The sequence below is a fragment of the Chenopodium album genome, chromosome 10, assembly GCF_948465745.1.
Source record: "Chenopodium album chromosome 10, dcCheAlbu1.1, whole genome shotgun sequence".
Lineage (NCBI taxonomy): Eukaryota > Viridiplantae > Streptophyta > Magnoliopsida > Caryophyllales > Amaranthaceae > Chenopodium > Chenopodium album.
Genome location: NC_137843.1, coordinates 5,175,030 through 5,197,874, shown reverse-complemented (window position 1 = coordinate 5,197,874; position 22,845 = coordinate 5,175,030). Strand labels below are relative to the sequence as shown.

At 34.7% G+C, this 22,845-nt stretch overlaps 1 protein-coding gene across 1 annotated transcript; it reads right to left on the bottom strand.

Annotated features, from left to right (window-relative positions):
• Positions 1-2,088: 2,088 nt before the first annotated feature.
• LOC145563256 (protein TONSOKU-like) lies at positions 2,089-15,194 on the bottom strand. Its single transcript, XM_081623700.1, has 20 exons — positions 14,682-15,194; positions 13,139-13,933; positions 11,668-11,844; positions 11,463-11,554; positions 10,008-10,106; positions 8,540-9,000; positions 8,420-8,463; positions 8,176-8,313; positions 7,632-7,779; positions 6,742-6,861; positions 6,018-6,118; positions 5,766-5,889; positions 5,139-5,251; positions 4,749-4,860; positions 4,442-4,546; positions 4,294-4,360; positions 4,090-4,210; positions 3,829-3,999; positions 2,902-3,019; positions 2,089-2,814 (listed from the first exon to the last, which is right to left on the bottom strand). The coding sequence occupies exons 1-20, from the start codon at positions 14,952-14,954 to the stop codon at positions 2,333-2,335; spliced, it is 3,861 nt and encodes a 1,286-aa protein (XP_081479826.1). The 5' UTR covers positions 14,955-15,194; the 3' UTR covers positions 2,089-2,332.
• Between the last annotated feature and the right edge of the window lie 7,651 nt (positions 15,195-22,845).

Here is a 22,845-nt window from a genome sequence, read left to right as displayed (position 1 = left end):
AAATATTCATTTCAGCTCTATTCAGTTCAGTTCAATTCAGTTCAATTCAGTTCAATTCAGTTCAATTCAGTTTAGTTTCAATCAGTTCAATTTATTTCAGATTAGTTCAGTAAATATGAACATGCCCTAATTGTATTAGTTTCCTAGAAATTGACTTGTGCAAAAATCACACTAATATATTAGGTTTCTTAATAAATTATAGTAACTTTTACCATCATGTGACTCAAATTATATAATATTAAAATTCTAAAGTACTTGAAATTTCCATTGATTAATCATGTGAAATGCTATTAATTATAGCAAAAAAAACAGAAACGATAAGCTCCATCTTTTATGCCAAAAGTAAAATAATTAAAAGAAGGCTTTAATTATTAATTTATTTTAAATACTACTTTAATTATTAATATTTTTGTAAAAAAAATTACTTTAATTATTAATTATTCAGCTCGAGAAGTAATGATGAAAAATATGTGACAATGAGAATATATGGCCCATCAAATGTTTAATCAAAATTGATTGACATAAGATGAGGCCATGAGCTATGTTTTCTCTTTAATTATTTATATCATTAAAAAGATGTGATTATAATTAAACTTGCTACTTATTTTATGATTGTAATATTTAAGGCCATAATATTTGAAATTATGTTACTGCTTGTCATAATCACATACATAATGTTTTCACGTATTTTTTTCTAGAAAAATCATGGATTATCCAAATTAATTATGAATTTTAGGATTCAGCTCATTCACTGCGCAAATGGAGGACACCCTTAAATGTCAATGGTAAAAGTTACTTTAGTTTTGCCATAATTAAAATGAAATTCGAGCATGATTATGGTAAATCATAGTTTTTCCTCTTTTGTATAAGATATACTTTTATTAATTTTTATGATCTTTGATGCATAGGCAAAGAAATTTGCATCAGCTATTAGTTTAATAAGACTAATACGTCTTTACTATAGAAATTAATTGTTTTAAATCACTTTAAAATCTCACAAAGCAACAACTTTAAGCCCTAATAAGATTTAGGAAATTTTGTGAAAAACTACCTATTATAGTTCAGAATTTACGAGAAACTACCTATTAGAAAAAATGTTGTAATTGACTACCTTTTTTTTTGACAAATATTGTAATTTACTACCTTAGACCGGAATATGAAGTTATACCAAAATTCTCCGGTGTTGAGTTGGTCATGTGACCATCACGTGACAGTTAATAACCCCTTTCTTTCCCAAATCAACGTGACCAAGTCAACGTCGGACAATTTTGGTCAAACTTCATATTCCGGCCTTGTAGTAAATTACAACATTTTTCAAAAATTAAATAGTCAATTATAATATTTTTTTAATAGGTAGTTTCTCGCAAATTCTGGACTATAATAGGTAGTTTTTCACAAAATTTCCTAAGATTTAACAAGAGTTAATAAAAGTCAATCAAGTTCAATTTACAAGCAATATAGTTCAATTAATCATTTCAAGTAAGATCACATAAATTTAGAAAAGTTTAGCTGAGTAAATATAGAAAAGTTTAGCTGAGTAAATATCAGTAGAATGTAACACACTACTGTAATAGAAGTATAATTTGACATTTATTAATTTTGGTGACATACAATACCTTTTGAGTTTTGATAGAATATTGGCAACAGCTCATGATACTTAAGTTGATTTTTTTAAAAATGGTTTATCGTGATCATATAATATCAACCAAAATGAATAAAGGCCTTGATTTACCCATTGATCACATATAATTACTACTCATACCCAAAATGGTACTCCGTACTAAATATTGAAATAAAGATACAACTCATTCCATTAATGCAAAGTACTATAGACTATAGAGGTGTAAAAATAATAGGGAGTAATGCTTAAATTAAGATGATTTTTCTACCTCTCGGAAAAAAAAGAAAAAAAAAAAAAAAAAAAAAAAAAAAAGAAAAAGAAAATTCTACTAGTTAATTAAATCTGTTGTGCTAAACAAGTAGCGTCCCTGTATATGGTATTGACTATTGACATCTAAGACTGGATTCTCAGAAACAAAAAACAATAATGTGAAGGCTAATCAAGCATTTACAAAACTAATGCTGAATTTTAGATGATTATCATACATGAAGAATTATACAAGAGCGTCTACGAATATGCTTCACTGAATTCAGTTTTCAATCTTCACTGAGCATATACTTGTATTATATACAGCATTGCAAAGGGCTCCTAAATCCTAATGTCCTAAATAATGTTAGTCTTATATAAATATTAATCCTACCAGGTGCAGATTATAAAAATATACAAATTCAAACATAAAATTTTCAGGTGAATGAATTAAGTGATGCAGTATCAATTCTTTCGACAGCAAGGTTTTAGTCCACAACAAATCTTGTCCTGTGTAGATAAGTGAAGTAACTGATCATTTACATGCCTGCGAGGTACACCGGCTCTTGTAGAAGAGCACCAATCAGTGTAGAAGGTGTCAGCTACTTGAGTTGTGAAGCCATTGTTGCTGAGGTCTAGTAACTCCAAATGTTTTGCATGTCTTATGGCAGCTGATAATTCCTTAATCCTTTGGTTGTCTTGACTATTGCAGGTATCAGCAAGTAGTGCATCTGAATTCTCATCTTTCGAATCATTTTCGTAACTATCAGCCACGACTAGCTGATTAATGGTGTCTTCTTCATGTTGCTCACCTGCGGGATCTTGAAGTATACGTTTAGAGACTAATGCTTTCAAATTCTTATTGCCTGTAATATCATGTCCATTATGTTGAAATTGTTCTTGCTCAATGTTGCCAGCAAGATTGAGTTCCTCGAGGGACTCGTTCTCTTTAAGACATCAAACAATAAGTCAAGCATCAGTTTGTTAATAAGTATAGAATTTGATGAAAAAAGGGCAAGTTTAGTAACTCTAACCAGCAAGTGACTTCATGATTTGGATAACCCCAGTGAGACCAAGATGGCAATTGTTAAGCAGCAAAAGCTTCAGATTGCATTCTGGATTTGCAAGTATTGACGCTAATGCATTTCCAGCCTGCAGTAAAAGCTCTAATGAGTTAAACAAGATTAAGCTTTTTTTTTATGACCTCGTCAGCAAATGCATCTACTGCCTACTGGTAGGCTTGCTGCACTAGTAACAGAATACAGAAAATGGATCTCTCTATCCCAAATAATTTTTTTAGTTAAATACTAGCATTGTATTGAGTAACTCATACAACCCTATTTAGTAATTCAGTCTTTTTTCGAACTCAGTTTTGAATGAGGAATGATAGGATTTTTTCCCCCACCTTTTTGATTTCTCCGTCTATACTTCTTTTGAGCCTTCAGGTATCTAATAAAACAGAAAAGTTCATTCTCAAACAGAACAAATACATATACATGTATCAAGAATCAAGTTCCAAACACACACCACTCTATTTTTATTCCTAATTTTAAACCCAATTAGGAGACTAAATTTGGTTCCTAGAACCTTCAACCCAAGAGAATGTAATGTACATATGTCTGAGTCACGCCAGTAAGACTTGCACCCTCCCAAATATTAGAAAAAGTGAGTCCAATATCCATTTAAGGACCAAACTGATATTTAATCAGCATACACCATTTAAAAGTCTGTAGTAACCCTTAGCTAGTTAGAGTAGTGCTGCATGTATTTGAAACTTCCTAATACCTAGTCTTGACTCTCAATAGAATTTATACTTCATTGATTACTGCTGTATCCACTAAAACAATCCAGAAGTTGATCAATTCTTGTTTATAGACTGAAGGCCTACAGTCAGCAGATATATATCATATATGGACTACATTTAAGTGTTGACTTGACATAATGTTGAAGTTGAAGCAAACCTCTGACGTAATGGGATTTCCAGCAAGGTTCAACTCCAGTATATTCAATACTGCGGGAACTATCTTTAGTCTTTCAACAAAATTCAGTCTAAGGCCACAATATGATAGGTTTAACTTTGCCAGCTCTTGGGTCTCATGGAACAAAGATTCGGTCAGCTTTAAAGCTCCATCCTGCAAGTTATTAACAGCCAAGGCATGGTGTGAGGAGATCAATGGCAAAACCAATATAACATGATCAAATTTGAAGATATAATCACTCACAGAACCAATATTTGTTGCACCAAGCATGAGACCTGATAGGCATGAAGATCTAGCAAGTTGACAAACGCTGTCAAATGCATGTTTGTTAAGTTTTATGCCATCCAGACTCAGTTCTGAAAACCTGTACATATCCACACAAATAAATTCACTTCAATCTCAGTTAAGAATTCAAAATGACAATCGCAAATAAGAATGAAACTTCACCTTTCAAGCTTTGCAAGTTTACTTAGTAGGTTGGATAAAGAGTTACCGGATATAGGGTTGTTATGTCCTGCCAAAAAAGGAAACTAAATCAGAAGTTAAATCAAAAGATGATAAAGTATTAAACATTACACCTTGAACAAGTCATTACCCACTAAAAGCTGTGACAGTACAGAACCAGAATCCAATGCATCAGCAACTGTTTGAACTGTTCTGGACGTTATAGAACATCGTTCCATATTCAGACTATAAAGACCTGCAATAGAAAGCCAAGAGAACAGATTTGAGTATTAGACAAAGAAATAGTCTCCAAATCCTAAACACGTCTGCAGAGTTACCACAGCTGAGCAAAAGCAGAAGAGAAGGTCAACAACTGACCTTCCATGTCATATATATTATTAATTCATGGAGTTACTGAAACAAAATCAGAACATATAAAAGAAGAGAAATAGTTTAACCTTTGCAGTTATACAATATGGTGGACAGGTAAGTTCCACAGGCATCAGTCAGACGGTTTCCTGAGATGTTAAGAACTTCTAATCGACCAAAGAGCACAGGGCACTCACAAATCTGAGAATACACAAGAGAATAAATTTTAAAAAAATCAAATGTAGACTAAAGATATCAGGCAAAGTGATGCAACATCACTGCCCAAAAGGCTCCTCTAATCTTCTCAAGTGACAACAAACTGTTCTCTTATGGCAACGTGATAACTGACAGTATATCTAGATACTTCCTTTTGTCTTCCAAAATGAATTAAAGGTCTACGACTATACCTCATTTCTAATTGCAGAAAACTGCTAAATGAAATCTATAAAAGGAAAATACTGTTTTAATTAAGAGGTTACCTGAAATAAAGCAGTTGGCCCAAACAAATTGCAGTGCAGATCCAACACCAAGGCCCCATAATTCTGACCTGATGATGTCAATGCTTGCTTGAGTCTCTCCATTGTCGCATTCCCTGAAGACAGAAAACAGATTAAATGCTAAAAAAGCTACCAGACCTACAACAATCAACTTGAAATCTGACCAGCAAATTTAAGAAATTAAAAATCTCTGCCAAACATATATTAGTTTTGAAATTTGTGAGTTGTGGGTCTTGTGACTCACATTTTCTTCAACCACCCTGTCTCACTTACAAACTTCCATTAGTATTGCCTTGCATTTTTTACTTTCGTAGGTTTGAATGATAATGAACTTAATCGAAGTGGCTCATGATAATGTGTACACTTTTTATTTGTTGTCCTGTAGCTAACAGTTGTAGAGTATCACATCAAGAACTAATTGGAACATGCTCTCTATTATTACAAGGATAAAGTTGCATAAATATAACCACTCTTAAATTCAGTAAGGGAGAGAGCCTTTTTACAGGCATAGAATGATGCTGAAGTGAATAACATAAGTGGCAAATGTCAGTGAACAAAAATTTGGAATAGACGGAAGTATCAAATTAACCATTTGATCAATGTGGTTACCTAACATATTATGAGAAAGATTTAACATGGAAATAGTCTTGTGGGCACTCAAAGCATCCAGTAGAGGAACTACTGACATATCTTGAAGCTCACAATCAGACACGATGACTTCATCCTCAGAAATCTGCAACAACACAAGCAAATAACAGAAAAAAACAAAGGAGAGCTCATGTTTTATCCTGTACAGTATGTAGACAACGAAAAAGAAAGGAGATTAGGTAGTTCAATTCTAACAGCTCAGTATGTCCTCACCTTCAAATTATACAGCTTCATTAGCAGCTTCATATTAGGTGGCTCAGCTAACCTCTGACAACAGTCAACATACATTTTTATCAATCTCTTCTGCACCCATCCTGTCAGTGTTTAGACACAAGTGATTAGTTGGTAGATCCCCCAATTATTACAATAGCATTAAATATGTGCAAGGAATATATTTTGATATGTTTCCACATGATTATTGTACTGTGCAAAAGAGATTCTAAAGATTAGACAGCTTAGGAGAGCAGGAGTGATCAGTTGAGTAGTAGGACATTTTGCATATTAAGTGTAGAATTGGAAGAACAATAATGAACGTTCGCAGTACGGAAGAAATTAATGAACTACTTTTTCAATAATATTGGTTAACTAGTACTCAAATAGAGATAAAAGAATGTCCCTTTTATTCATTTTCTCTGTCACTCATGTATATTTCTTCAAAGCAAAGTCGAGTAATAAATGTATAAAACACAGTATAGTATATGTCGTCAATATGCTTCATTTATGCAATAAAAAACTCAATTACTATTCTGTATTATAAAATTAAAGAGGAAAGGCAAAACCTCTTAGATACTGCATCAGAAAACACAGTACACCTCAAACTTGAAAAATACAATTACACAAGCCATGTAGTAAGCAAAGAATAAAATCAGCACATATATCAAGCTAAGGTGTCATGCTGATTAATAGTAATAAAATCAGCACATCTATCAGAGCATACCGTTAATGGAAGCTTCTATTGAACCTCCTGCTTGAGCTTCAATCAAAAGAGTATCCATTGTGTGATCAGTAGCAAGAATCTGCTCCCCAAATTTCAAATTGTCAATGATTGGCAACAGACCTGTTTGACAGCATACATGTGTTACTGAAACAGCCATCTTCATACTGTCAAGTTAAAGATGGATCACTGCAAGACCTATGACTTCTCTAATTTATAATAGAAGGCATGTGAAAGTGTGTCTTGCTATAGTTTGATATCCCTATATGGCTATATTTTCTGTACACTTCAGTTTTGCATGAAGCTGCACTTCCCAGAAATTATCTCCCATATCCAAAGAATTGGCATTCACATGTATAGTTGACACTCATGAATTTGCACTTTCAAGGAATTCATGCAGAACCCCAAGGGTTATGTACTTTTGTCATGTCTTGTGGGAAGTTCCACTTTTCACTTAAGTTTTAGATCCCTATTCTACTTAACCATGGCAATCAAACAAGTACTCAAACGGGCACTTTCTAACCTCCTATTAAAGTATGCCAAACAAGCAATAAGAGTTGCTTATTAAGATAAAGAGAGATTCAAAAAGTGGTTGTATGGTTAAGTTTGATCAAAATTCTTCAGTATCAAACACTATAAATATATAAAATGTGCGAAGTACACATGAAATTCTGGGCTCTTTATCACAGCATGAGGTTTCAGAACCTACCCCAAAGATTCATAGGTAGTGGAAATGAGCTGAATATAATTACCGATAAACTTTCACGGACAAATTCTATTTGACTAACAATGAACTCTATAGAGTCATAAAGTTTTGAAATCCTAAATTTCTTGGGTGCTATAATCATCATGGTATTGCAAGAATAAAGTGGCATATTGCAAGGTTTTCTTACCACTGGACCTCCTTTGTGAAGATAACTGCAAGTAATAAGAACAGGCTGCTTGCAACTTCAAGGCTTCAATATCAAATTCACCAGCAAACACACTTGGCTCTGCTTCAATGCACACTGAGGCATCTTCAAATTTTATTCTAATGCCGTACTGACAGAAACAAAAAGGTAAAGGAGAATATATCAAATACACATAAATACATGCAAGAATGTTCACTGATCTACTCTAATAACTACAACATGCATGCTCAATTTGAAATCTCATTAACTGACTTGATCTGTTTCATAATTATTCCTGCCTTATTGGTGGGTATCAGGGTAGGAGCTACAAATGTCTACAGCTAATATATATATATAAATATATATATATATATATATATATATATATATATATATATATATATATATATATATATATATATATATATGCATGGCTGATCAGACGCCTATGCAACTAGATTTTAGAATTTTAGGCTAATAAAAGATGAAAATTAAAACTTCTCAATACATCAGTAACACGTGTATTTAAGACAAGTGCCCTAAATACCTTATTGTCAGCTAGAGACTTGAGATTCCTGTGAGCAGCTTCTTCAGGTTTGCTAGATTTATATGAACACGAACTTTCTTCATGGTTCACAAGATTACAAGAACTGGTGTCGTGTTTACAGCCATCCAATACAAGATCCTGTTAAAAATTGGATAAATGAACAAAGAATAGTATTTAGTCTGTGGCTCTTACTGTTATAATAGATGTGTGATATAATAAATTTTTTTTTTTTTTTCAAAGTTACCTGTTGGTCATGGGCTGAATCAAGATGATTGCTTCTACTCTTTACTGTAAGTAGTTAAGAAACATGATTAGTGCTCAGTATCATGAAAGTAACAGAAAGCACAAATACTTAAGTACCCACATTCATTTGATGTAGCAATATCCTCTTGAGTAGCGTCCAGGCTTCTGTTTGAGCATTGTGCATCCTCTTCATCATCAGAAACGACTAGACGAGCACGCTTTCGGCCAACAGTGGTCAACGGACTTCTTAGTGAATCAGGTAAGTTTTTGGGAGATGCTTCAGCTGTCCCAGAAACTCTTTTAGCCCCATTATCGTTGCTTGTTTCAAGCTTCTGCAACTTTTTACAGCGGGAAAGTGAGCTCAAAACTTCATCATCTTCAAGGTCTTCAAGGCTTGAAATAGATTTACCCGCAGGAAGGGGTTCACTTCCATGAGATGATCCACAGTCAATAAACCTGTCCTCAGAGAGACTATCATTTCCCTCAGTTTCTGTTTCAGAGCAGCTATTTTCCAATGCATTATGTGGCTCTTGCTCACTGTTTAATAATGTCTGCAAGCTCTCTATCTCAAGCTTCAACTTCCTACAAAGCACAATGTCACTTACAGAAATAAGTTTTTCCGCCCTCTATACATAACCCAAATTTTAATTAAGATGGACTAAGAAAAGCATCATCTAGAAAAGGACATTTATCAACATTAGCTGCTCCACATCATCACCCTCCAATGGCTCTAAGAAAATTGTGGATGGTAAATCAGCTCAATCATAAGTCTTTTTATCTTGTCAGCTATATATGAACTTTTTAACAACTATTGAAGGAATTTTTGTTTCAAAATACTCTCTCCTTCCCTCCATAAGTTCCTTAGAGAAACTTCATTATTTACTCAAATTCATTCGAGGAAATAAGTGGGAAATGTGAAAGGAAATATAAAAAGGGAAGTGGTTTTCTTTTGCAGTGTATGGTTTGAGAGAGAGAAGTCTGCAAAACAGATAAATTGCCCTTGGCCAGAAAATCAAATATGCCATTATTATTTATTGTTATTTTCTCTGCCTCTTGTTAGTAATAGGATTCATATCCTTTCTCTCACACTTCCATCAATCAAAAGGGTTAGTAGTACGAGATGAACATTGCAGGCTTAGCAATTTGCAGCAGCTGAGTAATATTTAACATCCTGAACTTCAGCTGCAAAAGCTCAAATAAACAGTAAAAGGATGAGCTCCATTTGAGTCATTTAACATCAAGACATAACCATTCCACACCCTCTAACTATAAAGGCTGAGAATAATTAAACCTCCAGGGCTCCAGGTCTGTTTTATCTCATATAAAGAGTAGCATATAAGCAGAAAAATCTTCTACCAACTACAGATAAAGAACAATTTTAGTTTTTTTTTTTTTTTTTTTTTTTTTTTTTTTTTTTTGGGCTTATGATTAAGAGCCCACAAATATCGTTTGCAATGTACCCAAAGTAGTTAAGTAAACCTGAAGCACTTCCCAAGACTAGATAATTAGAGAATCCACTGGAGAAAAAAGACATAATATTCAAATGAAACTTGTTTTTATTGATGGTCATGCATGATGAACAGCAATACCTAGCTTCATCAACATTATCAAATCTAATCATGTGGCTGTAATGCATGTTTTCCAAGGCAGAAATTTGCGTAGAAATTTTCTTCGCTTGTGCTGCAATCCTGCAACAAAATATAGATAATAAGCATATAGATACTCAAAAATATCATTGTGTTTGTATTTGAAGACCCAATTTGATATTTAGTATCACATTTAGCTAACCAGTATTCAATAAGCACAAGGTCTACGCATATAGTTTTCCTAATATTTTAATACGAGTAGCAACTAATGTAGCCAAAGTAGATAATTTGATATGATTTAATCATGTACTCATGAGTCTAAAATGTGTTGAATGAAAAACTAGGAAAGACTAGGCAAGGTGCATGAAATCAAGCTCCAACACCCAACCTAATATACTACCTTCGATTTTTTTTATATGCAACTTTGGAGTATTTTTTTGTGAAACTTAATAAATTCCAAAGTTGCAGACAAAATAATCGGAGGTAGTATATAATTTGGAAAACATGAAAATATGAACATGCAAGCCTAAATATATATTTTCAAGTTTTTCATCCATATACGGTAAGGAGTTTCCCACATTTGAGTGTTTTAAGCTCCTTGGGATGATTCTTCATAGGAATGGAGAGACTAGTTGCCCAAGAGTGAGTTTTTTAAGTGCCTTGGTTCAAGTCTTCAGAGGAATAAAGAAATTGACCAAAATGTGACCCAAAGGGTTAAGTCCAGATGACTAAAATGTAGTGCAGCAATTGGGGTATTGTGTAACCGAAGCATACCTTTGAAGTTAAAGGGGAAAACCCTATCTGGCGATAATTAGACCAGCATTGTCATATAGATCAAAATGTTGGGCTTTTAAGAAAGATCATACTAGGAAGATGGGAGTAGCAGAGATGCATATGTTGGGAATATGTTATGGTTGAGTGGTAACAGTGTAACACCTTAAGATATAGAATTAGGAATGAAGGCATTAGGAGAAAAGTTGGGGTTAAAAAAAACTAAGGATAAAATAAGGGGGAAACGGTTACGTTGGTTTAGGCATGTGAGTGATTATAAGATGCATCAGTAAGGAGAGTAGAGTTAAGGTCATGAGGATCTTAGAAGAAGCCAAGGGACACCGAAGATGACTTAGATGGAAGGAGATAAGTATGAAATAAAGAGTTTGGACATATCGCATAAGTGCGCATAAATATACAGTGCTTGATAAAAGAGAATAGAGGGTCAAGAACATGGTTGACGACCATAGAAGATAAAAAATTTGGGCTTTGTTGTCATCCACAACAAACAATCAAACAAGATAAATCTGTATCTAACACATCAGAATAATAAATTTTGTTCAAAAAAGTCACACATGTGAATCCTTTATGTATGGATTTCCACCTTAATAGAAATTAGTCTCTGCAGCAAGAAATATCAGGTCTAACAGCATCTTTCCGAATGAGAATAGAGATCAAGTGTTATACCTATAACCTTCTTGAAATTCCATTAAGGCACCCTGCCAATCGCCTTCAGAATCTAAAACATCACCCAAGTTGATTTTTGCTAATGCTTGGCCCTGAAATCATCATTGTGAATTTGTGAGAGAAGATTAAATCAAACACGTACCTCTGACATGTTGAGCAAATAGACAGCTGAAATAACTTTTTTAAAAAAAATATTAAAACTAACCTCCAGATTACCAATCACTTTATAAATACCCCAACTTTTGGTATACCATTTACGAGCTTTTTGGAAATTCCTAAGCTTTTCGTATGACTCTCCAACAACCAAATATGAATCAGCCAACTTTTCTTTGTCACTTAGTTTGCTTGCAATTTTTTTCTTCTTTTTTGCAAATTCTCGATGCTAGAAGACAATGAACCAAAGTTAGATAACAGAGGTATATATATTTTAAGACATAAAAAAAGCTTGATAGTATTTGTAGCTTTCACAACCCTAATGAGTAAAAATAGTATTGCCTTTTATTTATGCATGTTTCAGGAATCCTTAGAAGAAAGTGCCAAGTTTAAAAATGTGATTTTCAAGTCCAACTCCAGCACAAGTTCATGTACAAATGTGTACACTAATTGAGCACAGATGTAAGAAAATGATATGTAACCTGCTGACCTGCATTAGATGTTTTTCCAGCCAGAGGTTTAAGATCAAGCAGTTAAGTTGGAAACAAACAGCATAATCTAAAGCTCCATTTGCAAGAAGAAAAAATAGCAGAGAGAAGAAAGATGCAACAAATTGTTCCATCACTTCTGCGTTTAATAAATAGCAATGTATAGAAAGGCTCAAGGAGCACAAGTGAGGCACACTTGATATAAGGGAGAAAATAATCAGGAAAAAAGTAGTGTGTACCAAGACCAAAAAGGCGCATGACCCATGTTGCCTTCAGCACCTAAGTGCCCCATTTTATACAACGGTAAATTTTAAGAGCCATCTGTGGATCAAAACAAAGAACTCCAGAGGGAACTGGAGGAAAGGGCAGGACACTAAGACAAGTATAGCAAGTAAGCAAAGTGAACAAAAGTAAGCAAAATGATACAGTTCTGTTATCACAGCAACCCCAAACATATTCTTCACTTCTTGGAAGTCAAAAGCACACCTACAAGCTACATGATGCCTTTTTGGTTTCTTGTGGTTTATGCTACAATAGAGGTAATTTAGAATGCTCTCAGGTGGTCTCTAAGAACTTTATCTTTAACAGTGGAGGACAGTTACTAAACTTACCTATTGGCTTGTGCTATAGCCTACGGGAGCTTCCAAGGAAATCTACCTTACAGTTAAAAATTGCAGGACATGTCATTTTCCATTCTTTTGTTTTCTTTGAGCAATAATTTTTTATAACTAGCCCTTTCTGTGCACTAATATAGTTTCTAATGCCATCAATAATGATTTGAAAACAAAATCCAAAGCAAACTCCCTCAATCTACTCAACAGCCCGAAACTTGCTTGAGACATATCATTGTGGCTCTTGGAATATAAGGGTGAAATAAAATCCCCCACTTTATAGTTATAAACTCTAAAGGCCATTATCAAGAAGAGAAGAGACAATCTTCAATGCAGAAACAGTAAATTTTCATACATATCTACTTATTGCAGTATGTTCTTCAGGGATTAAGTACAATGGAAGAATCTTACACTAGATACTTACTTTTTCCCAAGCAGAAACAACGGTGGCTTTATCAATAAGAAGATCAAGAGACTTCATTAGCTGCCTTAAACACTTTCTTTCACTTGAAGTGCCTTTGGCCATGTTCATGCTACGATTAAGCTTCTTAAAATTTTGCTCTTCCGTTTTTATATCCTCAATCACTTTAATATATTCCTTCACAACTCGAATGTTTTCCTCAATTTGACGAGCCAAAGCAAATTCATCTTCCAGAGATTTTGCCAGTTTGAGAGCCGTTTGGTAACATCGCAAGGTCTGGTCAAACTTCTGAACCTTGCAAAATAGTTCACCAAGGTTAATATAGCCTTTAGCCTCTCCTTGGCGATGGCAAATATTCTTACATATCACTAAATCCTTCTTGATATGCTCTCGAGCTTTGTTCCACTTTCTTAGCTGCATATAGACAAATCCAAGATTATGATGTAACCTGGTGCGCCCCTCGTCATTTTCATTCACCTCCTCCTCATCACAGATCTCCAATCCTTTGGTAAGAATTTTTTCAGCCTCTTCCAAGTTATCAAGCTCCATTTCAAGCATTCCAACATTATTATATGCATCAATATATTCCTTAAGAAAAGAGGATTTAGAGTCCGGGGGATTTTCCTTGAGAGTTTTAGCAAGACTCATAGAAGATTTGAAAAACTTTTTAGCCTTATGAAGAGCAGAATGATCTTCATATTTAGTAAACATTTCTTGGTATGTACGTCCGAGTTGTGTGTTAGCTCTTTGCTGCTCAACCAGATCTTCTTCATCCTTGGCTAGCTCTAAATGCTCTTTCTACATATATAACAGAAAACAGAATCAATTTATCAAGTATTAGCAAAAGATACTTTGGTCGTTCATAGTATCTTCCAAGCTAATTCTAGTCCAATCAACAATAACAGAATAAAGCAAATCCAGTACTTATTACACTCTTGTTTCCAATAATACTTTCAGTTAGCAAAAGCATACATCTTCCATTGTTATAAAATTCTCGTATACCTCACTAATCAACATCTTATATATATATATATATATATATATATATATATATATATATATATATATATATATATATAGACAGGAATCTTAGTTAGATAATTTAATATTAACATTACACAACCAAAATTCAATGAACACAAATTTAATTATAAAATGCCAGTAACCCAAATAAGATAACCATTGAAAGAAACTACCTTTGCTAAGAACAAAGAGCTATTGTTGCATAAATCAAACTTATTATTAATATGAACAAAACAAACTTAAAAGCAGCAGAATAACATATCCAAAATAAAAACCCTGATTTATGAATCAATTAAAATTAAAACAAGCATAAGAAAAAGTTATTCTTAAATAATCAACTCTATGAACTCAAATTCCTAAATTCACGAGTACAACAAAAATAAAATGAAATAAGAATTGTCAAAAAAAATTCCTATTACTTCCCTTAATCAAATTTCATAATACTACCAACATCAACCATGCGGAAGCCGACTAAATCGGGTTATCCTTCTAAACTGAAAACCGCAAAAACCCGAAAAAATACCTGATAGCGGAGGGCGTTCTGAAAATCATGGAGACGCAAATAGAGTTCACCCATGGATTGACAAGAAGGGAGACGATCTTTTTGAAGCAAACAAGCAGTAGAAATCTCATAATCAATCCTTAACCAATTTAGGGCTTCACAATATTCACCTCTATTTTTGTGAATATCACCAATTACATTTGCCCATCTAGCTTCTTCTTTGCGATTTCCTATATCTTTAGCACTCCTATACGCTTTCCTTGCTGATGATAGCTCTGGATCGTTCTTCCCCATTTCAGAAATTGATTTGGGGGAAAGTTTTTGAAGTGATTTTTTAGGGTTTTGTTGGGAATTCAGCAATTTTGATTTGGGGATGGGAAGTGAACAAGAAGAGGAGAGAAAGAGTGGGATTTTGGGTGTGAAATAATTTCAAATTCGCGCCAAATTTTTGCATTTTTTTTTAAGAATGGGCTGTCACTTAGAATTTTGTAGAATGAAGCCCTAACGCGTAAGCTCTGTGCCGAATTTTTTTTTTTTTTTTTTTTTAAAAAAAAAAAAAATCCTTTTTTTTATACACCGTGCTAGCTATATGGATTTTTACATTATTCACGTCCTTTTTTTTAATTATATTTTGTGATTTAACAAAGTATAGTCAATATACTTGGTAGTTGGTAGGAAATAAGATTATAATTTAAGGTCAATGCAAAACATTTTAAGACATGATTACAATGGATAGGCCAAGGCATAAATGAGATGGTTTAGAGCATCAAGTGAACATTCGATGACCCTTTGGGAGCTTTAGGAAGCACCTCAATTGCCAACTTTTTCGAACCTGAAATGGTTACCCTATATGGTTAAATTTGAAAGCTTCTAATACATGAAATTTGACTATTTTCTAAGATTTCAACCTGATGTCGAGAACACAAATGATCTTAGGTTATGCTTCCTAGGGTCATATACTGTTGTTCGGAAATAAATACTATCACTTGTCGATCACGTAAAGACTCGTTATGATCTCGAACTAATGAAGAGAGTCGTGTATGTAGCTAAGTAAATTGACTAACAAGAAGAAAGTAGATTATTTCAAATTTCCAATCATCTAGAGGCCTCTTGGAGTCTTGTAGCCTTTTTGTGGGGGGCCTATGATAAGCACCTTGTCCTCTTTGTTTTCAAGCTCATAAAAGTCATAAACTGTTCAAAATTAAAGGTTATAATCCACAATTTCAGATCAATTTTGAAAAAATATTCCCAAATTGAAGTGGATGTGGGGGGATCTCCCAAGGTTGTAAAAGCTAGTTTGGAACTATAATAAGCCTACCAATATATATATATAAATTCTCGAGAATGATTTTGGTTCAATAGTATAACTATTTTACAAATTTGTCGTAGACCTATAGTGGCAATCAAAATATGTAAGGGATGATTCCAAACACCAAATATGCATTTTGGGATCCTATTAAGGGCCTGTTCTCATTAACTGAAATGAGCTGAACTGAACTGAACTGAATATTTTATGAGAGAAGGAAATTAGGAGCTGAACTGAAGTGAAATGAAAATAATCTGATGAGAACAGGGCCTAAGAATTGGGAATCCTTCACAGTGCTATCAAACCCAATCTCAACCATTATCATTGTTGATGCATGGGTTGTTTTAATTAATCCCTTTAGGTGACATGTTTAATTAATATACACACTTGCTAATGCAATTATGCTTTAACAATAAATAAGTAAAATTATAACCAATTAACTGTTGGTGTAGTGGTGATTGAAACTACACTTGGTAGGGAGGACCCATGTTCGATCATCCACAACAACAATTGGGAGGGGACTGGAACCTAACCACCCAAAATTGATCCCCGAATTCGGATTAGCCCAAAGAGTGAACCGGGTGAAACACAAAAAAAAAAAAAAAGTAAAATTATAACAAAAAGACATTCCCATCGCAAATCAAAATTAATGAAGCATAATAAGCTTTAGAGAAGCTATAATTAAGACTTGGAATACAATCATCAACTTAAAAAAAAGCCTCCAAGATTGGTTAGAATGATCTGGAAAAGCTAGTAATAAGGTATAATTCCAAGTCTACACTATTCACATCATTAGAGGCACAATTATACACCAAATCAAGGGAAGAAAAACACCAAGTATTATACAGTGGTCTTAAAACTCTGAAGAACATCATCCAAAGAATTTCGGATAAAGATATTACAAGTGAAACTCAGCAGCCTGCACTATGCACCTATATATTGCAAGTGAAACTCTGCAGCCTGCACTCTGCCCCTATATTCAGTCCTTACAATGCACCTTGACAAAATACTGTAATGGGAGTTGCCAGCTTGTTGTTACGAGTATTGATGACTGATTTATGGAAAAACAACTGCAGAAAAGCTGAGGCTTGGTAGCAAAATTAGATTTAGGTCAACTCCTAACTTCGACAAAGTTCTCGTATACATATTGTTCATCTCACCATTTGATCCTTCGCTAGAATTTCACATCTTTATTCAAAGCATCAAACACACTTTTTATAGTTACATCTTCCACAATCACCACTTTGTCCCTCGACTTGGAACCTGAACCAATAGAACATTGTCTCTTTTTAACACCAATAACCTGTATAAAGACAATGTGTTAGAAATCAAGCATCTCTTTGAGGAGTGTTGAGTTAGAAAATGTATGGCATCTGACTAGAGTTGGTCTATTTGTACAAAACAGACGAAGAGATAACTTAGCATGCTGAATTGACTAACCCACCCTTGAATTAACAGTCTGGTTAGTTGTTGTTCCCAATTACTCTAAAGCACACACAGGTAATCTCAATAACTGTCGCATGTCTCACAGATTCACAGTTTATACATTATGAAACTTTGTAATCATTTCAACGTCACCAGTCCGCTCAAAAGAAAACCCAAGTGGCCTTTTGAAATGGACTAAGAAGAAAGCATTAGCCTATAGGGTGGCTTTTAGTACATTTTAGGGTCATCCAACATTCAAGTCTATGGTGAAATTTGGAGATACGAAACTTCTTCCTTTTGAGATGATTCCCAGTTGAAGATAGAATGAACAACCTACTGAAGAAGTACGTAACTTCCATTTAAACCTGTATTTTAGCTTCCCAAAAGGTTTCAGGAATACTTAAATAAGTTTATTAGGGAGACAAATGTCAAATTCATAACTAGAAAAAAAAGGGCCAATAACTTCAAATAGAGTAAAAAAAAAGGTTCAGGGATGATAAGTCTATAGAGTTTGTCAAGTGAAAAGACCGGAGTATATATCTTTAGGCTAGCCATCTTCTATTGATACAATACTAGAACATATGCAGTTGGGTTGGCATACATGGTCTAATGGTCCTAGACTCTTTACAAGAAAAACAATGTCCTTAACCACATAAATGTGCCAAAACATTAAACGTACATACACATCATTTGATCGGGATATTTCAGCAGATTTCAGGCCTCAATTCCCTCATGATATCATCCCACATTTTGAAAATAACAATTATTCCAAGTTATCTCTATCTAACAAGGTATCCAGCAGAAAATTGGCATGTAAATGCATCCTACATAATCAAGTGATCGGTGAAATAGAATGGTGCATTATTAAACACATCATCTTGTATCTAACCAATATCCAAACAACTAATTTTGTCAAGCAACCCAATAACACCAACAACAACAACACGATTGACCAACAACAACAATAACGATAACAACAACTCCTCATTAAATAGCGACAATAAGTTTAATTTTAAGTCCATTACACATGATTAATTAAAAGTTGAAACCACAAAGAATCCATAGCAAACAAATTTAGACCTTGATACTAAAATGTTTGTTTGATATACCTAATTAGCTCAGATGCAACAGTATTAATTTTAAGAATAAACAATCGACTACAAATTTTACAGGGATTGAATTGTATCTAAAACAATTGTATAAGTCTTGATGTTCTTCAAGAGCTGAAGTACAAATTTTACAGGGATTGAATTGTATCTTAAACAAAAGGCAATACCCAGAAAAATAAATGGAAAATTCACCACCCCATCAAATTAAAAATACTCCTTCATGCATATTACAAAATTAACAAAATTGAAAATAAACCCAAAAAAAAAAAAAAAGAAACATACAGAGCTGATGAAATCGAGTAAAGCGGCATTGGCTTCACCATCTCTAGCAGGTGCATCAATCTGTACTCCTACTGCCTCCTCTCCTACATCTTTTTTTTTTTTTTTTTTTTTTGTTTGCAATAAATCATTATTTAATATTAAATATACAAAATTTCTATTTTTTTTTTAATAAAATTGAGGATGAATTCAGAGAGAGAATTGAAATACCAGTGATGGAGGAGAGTTTGGAGCCGGGTTTAGCGTGGATTGTGATGGCAACGGAACAAGGTGGAATTGATTTTAGACATGACGGGAATTCAATGGGTTCACTCTGACTCACCTGAGTTTTCCGAGTTGACTCGTTGTTTGCTTTGCCTTTCTTCGCCGGTGCCATTGTTCGACCACTGATTGATTTTACAGGGTAACTTTAAAGATTCGACCTTTGTATCAGAATTCAGAACATTGTACCATATACTACTACTACTTCGTATTATGGAGGACAATATGGTCTTTTTGGTTTTATGAATTTCTTTTATTTTTGCTTTAGGTACGGTACTAGAGAATATACATTTAACAAGTCAAAATTAATTTGTGAAATTATTTTGAGTATAGAGTTTTTTTTTTTTTTTTTTTTTTTTTTTTTGGTGATTCCAAGTTTTATACTTGAGTAATCCTATTACGGAGCAATTTTTAATGAGGGAAACTCTCCCAACAAATGTTGTTGTATTTTTAAGACTCAAATTTGAGACTTTTGATTAAGTTGGAACAACTCCCTTACCAGCTGATCCTAATATTTGTTAGTGTGGAACGAGTTAGATTTATACTTGGATAATTGAAATTAACTTGACTTTGATCAAGTTTTGATTTCTTTTTTAGATAAGCAAAGAACATCGCAATGTTTACAATTAGAAGGGGGGGAGGTTCAAACCTAAAACAAGTAAAACTTAATATAGCTAGTATTTGAGTCCTTTTCCTTTCTTGTTTGCAAGCTATTATTATGTGTCCTTGATTCCTTAATGCCATTTGAGCATTCAAGATTAATTCAACCTAACAACTTCAATTGAAGTTCATACTATGCATAATGAGGTAAACAGATCTAAACTTGGCCTTGAGGCCATTTGATTATGGGGACATGGGGGGGGGGGGGGGGGGGTAGAGGAAGATCATAAGATGTTCTTAAATCCATAATGGATTGGACAAACATATCAGCCTAAAAGACAACAGGAACAAACTTACAGTAATCAAGCCAATTTTAATACAAAGAAGTACAATAATAGTACATGAAGCCAGAAAGAACAAGAATTCTTCATTAAATATTGATACAACATTATACCAACTTACTCTTATCAAAAAAAAAAAAAAAAAAAAAAAAAAAAAACATTATACCAACTTACATGAGTGAGTTGTAAAGCACGGATCCTATAAAGATAGATTAATTCTATGCCAGTCTTTCAGAAAATAGCTAGATTGCTGGCTTACAATCGATAGGTTAGATCATGTACATCTGGGGACCTATGAATATCCTACCCTTGGTGGGAAGTGGGAATTATACAACATACCTCAGTTGGTAGTATCGGCAAAACAGCCAAGGGAAAAAATACACTTCCATCAAGTACACACATCTACAACTTCATCATCCTCATATATTTCAATGCATTGTCCTAGAGACCAAGACTGCTAAACAAGCTGTTACAGATCATTTCTGCAATCTTCAGTTTTCAAATCCAAGTAGTCACCTAATTCTCCACTTGACAGAGAGTGCAAAATACCTCCACGATTATAGTCATAGCCCCTCCTTTGTTTGCATGAAAAATCTATGGCAGTAAAACTCTTCAAATGACAACCTGTCAGCTGCAAAAAAGAGAAAAATCGAAAGACACAATAAACACACACCATAAGAAAAGAAAATTGAAGAAGGAGATCTATTAGACAGGGTTAATATACCAACCTGGATTTACACACAGCAGCCCACAGCAGATATCAAAGCAATCTGGGTGTATGATTTGTCGTAAAAGCTCTGGAAATGGAAGTCCTGTAGAAGTCTTGATGTTCTTCAAGAGCTGAAGATGAAAAAAAAAAACCTCAAACATAAAAATTAGAAAAAATTGCAGTATGCTTACAATTGAAGCAAAAGAAGAGCATTACCTGAACATTAGTCCTGCCATGGAAAGGTGGATAACCATTTAAAAGTTCAAAAAGGATTGCCCCAACGTGAAAGGATTAACGAACGTGCTAACAAGTTTATGATTAACGACAATTAACAACAACGAAGACGGAAAACAAGCAATAAACGAGACAAGGAGAATTTACCGTGGAAAACCCGAGAACCGGGAGGAAAACCCACCAATCCACTATGGAGTAACAATTTGATGAAGAACAATGTAGATTACAAGCTTTAATTACCATTAAAGCTCCCACCCCAACTCACCCTCTCAAACACTCAAACCCTAAGTGTTTGGGTTTACATGAGGCTCTCTATCTCTACATCTTTCCCCTCATCTTATTACTCACTTACAATGACAAATCATGAGTATATATAGTGCTAATAATCCAAGGGCTAAGATTATAAGTAACTAGCAAAGGAGAAATCAAGACCGTAAAAACCGAGGCTCAAACGCGAAAACAGAGGCCCGAGAAACCTAATGGAGCGGGCGCTCCAAGAGACAGAGCGAGCGCTCCAATGGACAGGAGCGGTCGCACCATTAAACTGGAAGAATAGGCAAAACGAGCATCGAAGGAGCGGGCACTCCTCTATGAGGAGCGGCCGCTCCGAGTTCCCCTGCTGAATAGCTCCTCGTAAAACAGCCATATCTTCCTCGTTTCTTGGCCAAATTTGGCTTATGACCAATCGTTGGAAAGCTCTTGAGACGAGCTGTCACCTCCAACTTGAATCATCTCAATATCACTTTTAGATCTTGAGATATGGTCAATTGAAGTCATCCCTTTGTCATCCACCATTGCTTAACACCAAGCAATAGCCCATAGCTTAATCTCCTAAGCTATGCACCCCTCTTTGCCTTCTTGAACTGTTATCCACACTCTCAAACCCAACAATCTCCCACCTGGAGATCGGTTCAAGTGTGAGAACAAACACACTACACATATACTCTCATGGCTTTTCCATTGTGCTCCAACATCTCTTCATAAGCCTCACAATCTCCCAACCCGGAAATTTGCTTATAATCACGAGATCACACCAACACAATAAGCCAACCATCGTCATCAACATCTTTGCTAATCACCATAGCAAAGATCCGTTTTCTCTACAACAAGAAAACAAACCCACTTCCTCTAAACCAAGGAAGTGACATCAAGGTCTTCACCAACCTTGACAAACTCATCACATAACCAAGGGACTTTGCCATGTTCTCCAAGCACTTTACCGTGCTCTAAATCGAACACACCCTCCAAAGTGACACACAAGCCAAAGGAATTCAACACTGCTCCCGGAACAACTCACCATGCTCCCACCCGAACAAAACATCCTTTGCTCCACTTGCTTTTCCACACACAATACCCATGTGTGCAACACATGTCCTCTTCACCAAGGAACACCACCGAAGTCTACACCAACTTCGACACAACCATTTCCTATTCAACAAGGAAACACCATCTCCTCTACACCAAGGAGACCAACACAAATCCTCTACACCAAGGAGACCAAACATCAAGATCAACACCAATCTTGATAAACCACTTTCTCTCCACCAAGAAAGCACCACTTCCTCTACACCAAGGAAGCAAACCGGAGTCTACACCAACTCCAACACACCACCTTCTACGCACCAAGAAGGTAATGCAAACATTGAGATCTCAACCAACCTAAACAACACACCCATTTCCTCTACACCAAGGAAATGACACCTCCTCTCAACCGAGGAAGCAAACATCAAAGTCTACACCAACTTTGATAAACATCACGTTATCCAAGGGATTTTCCTAGTTCTCCGAGCACTCCAACCGCACTCCACACAAACTCACCCTCCGTGACAAACACAAGTCTTTGGGCATTTTCCTTTTGTTGATGGAACACTCCTACCATGCTCCCACCTCAACAAGCACCCATACTTGCCTTTCACACATG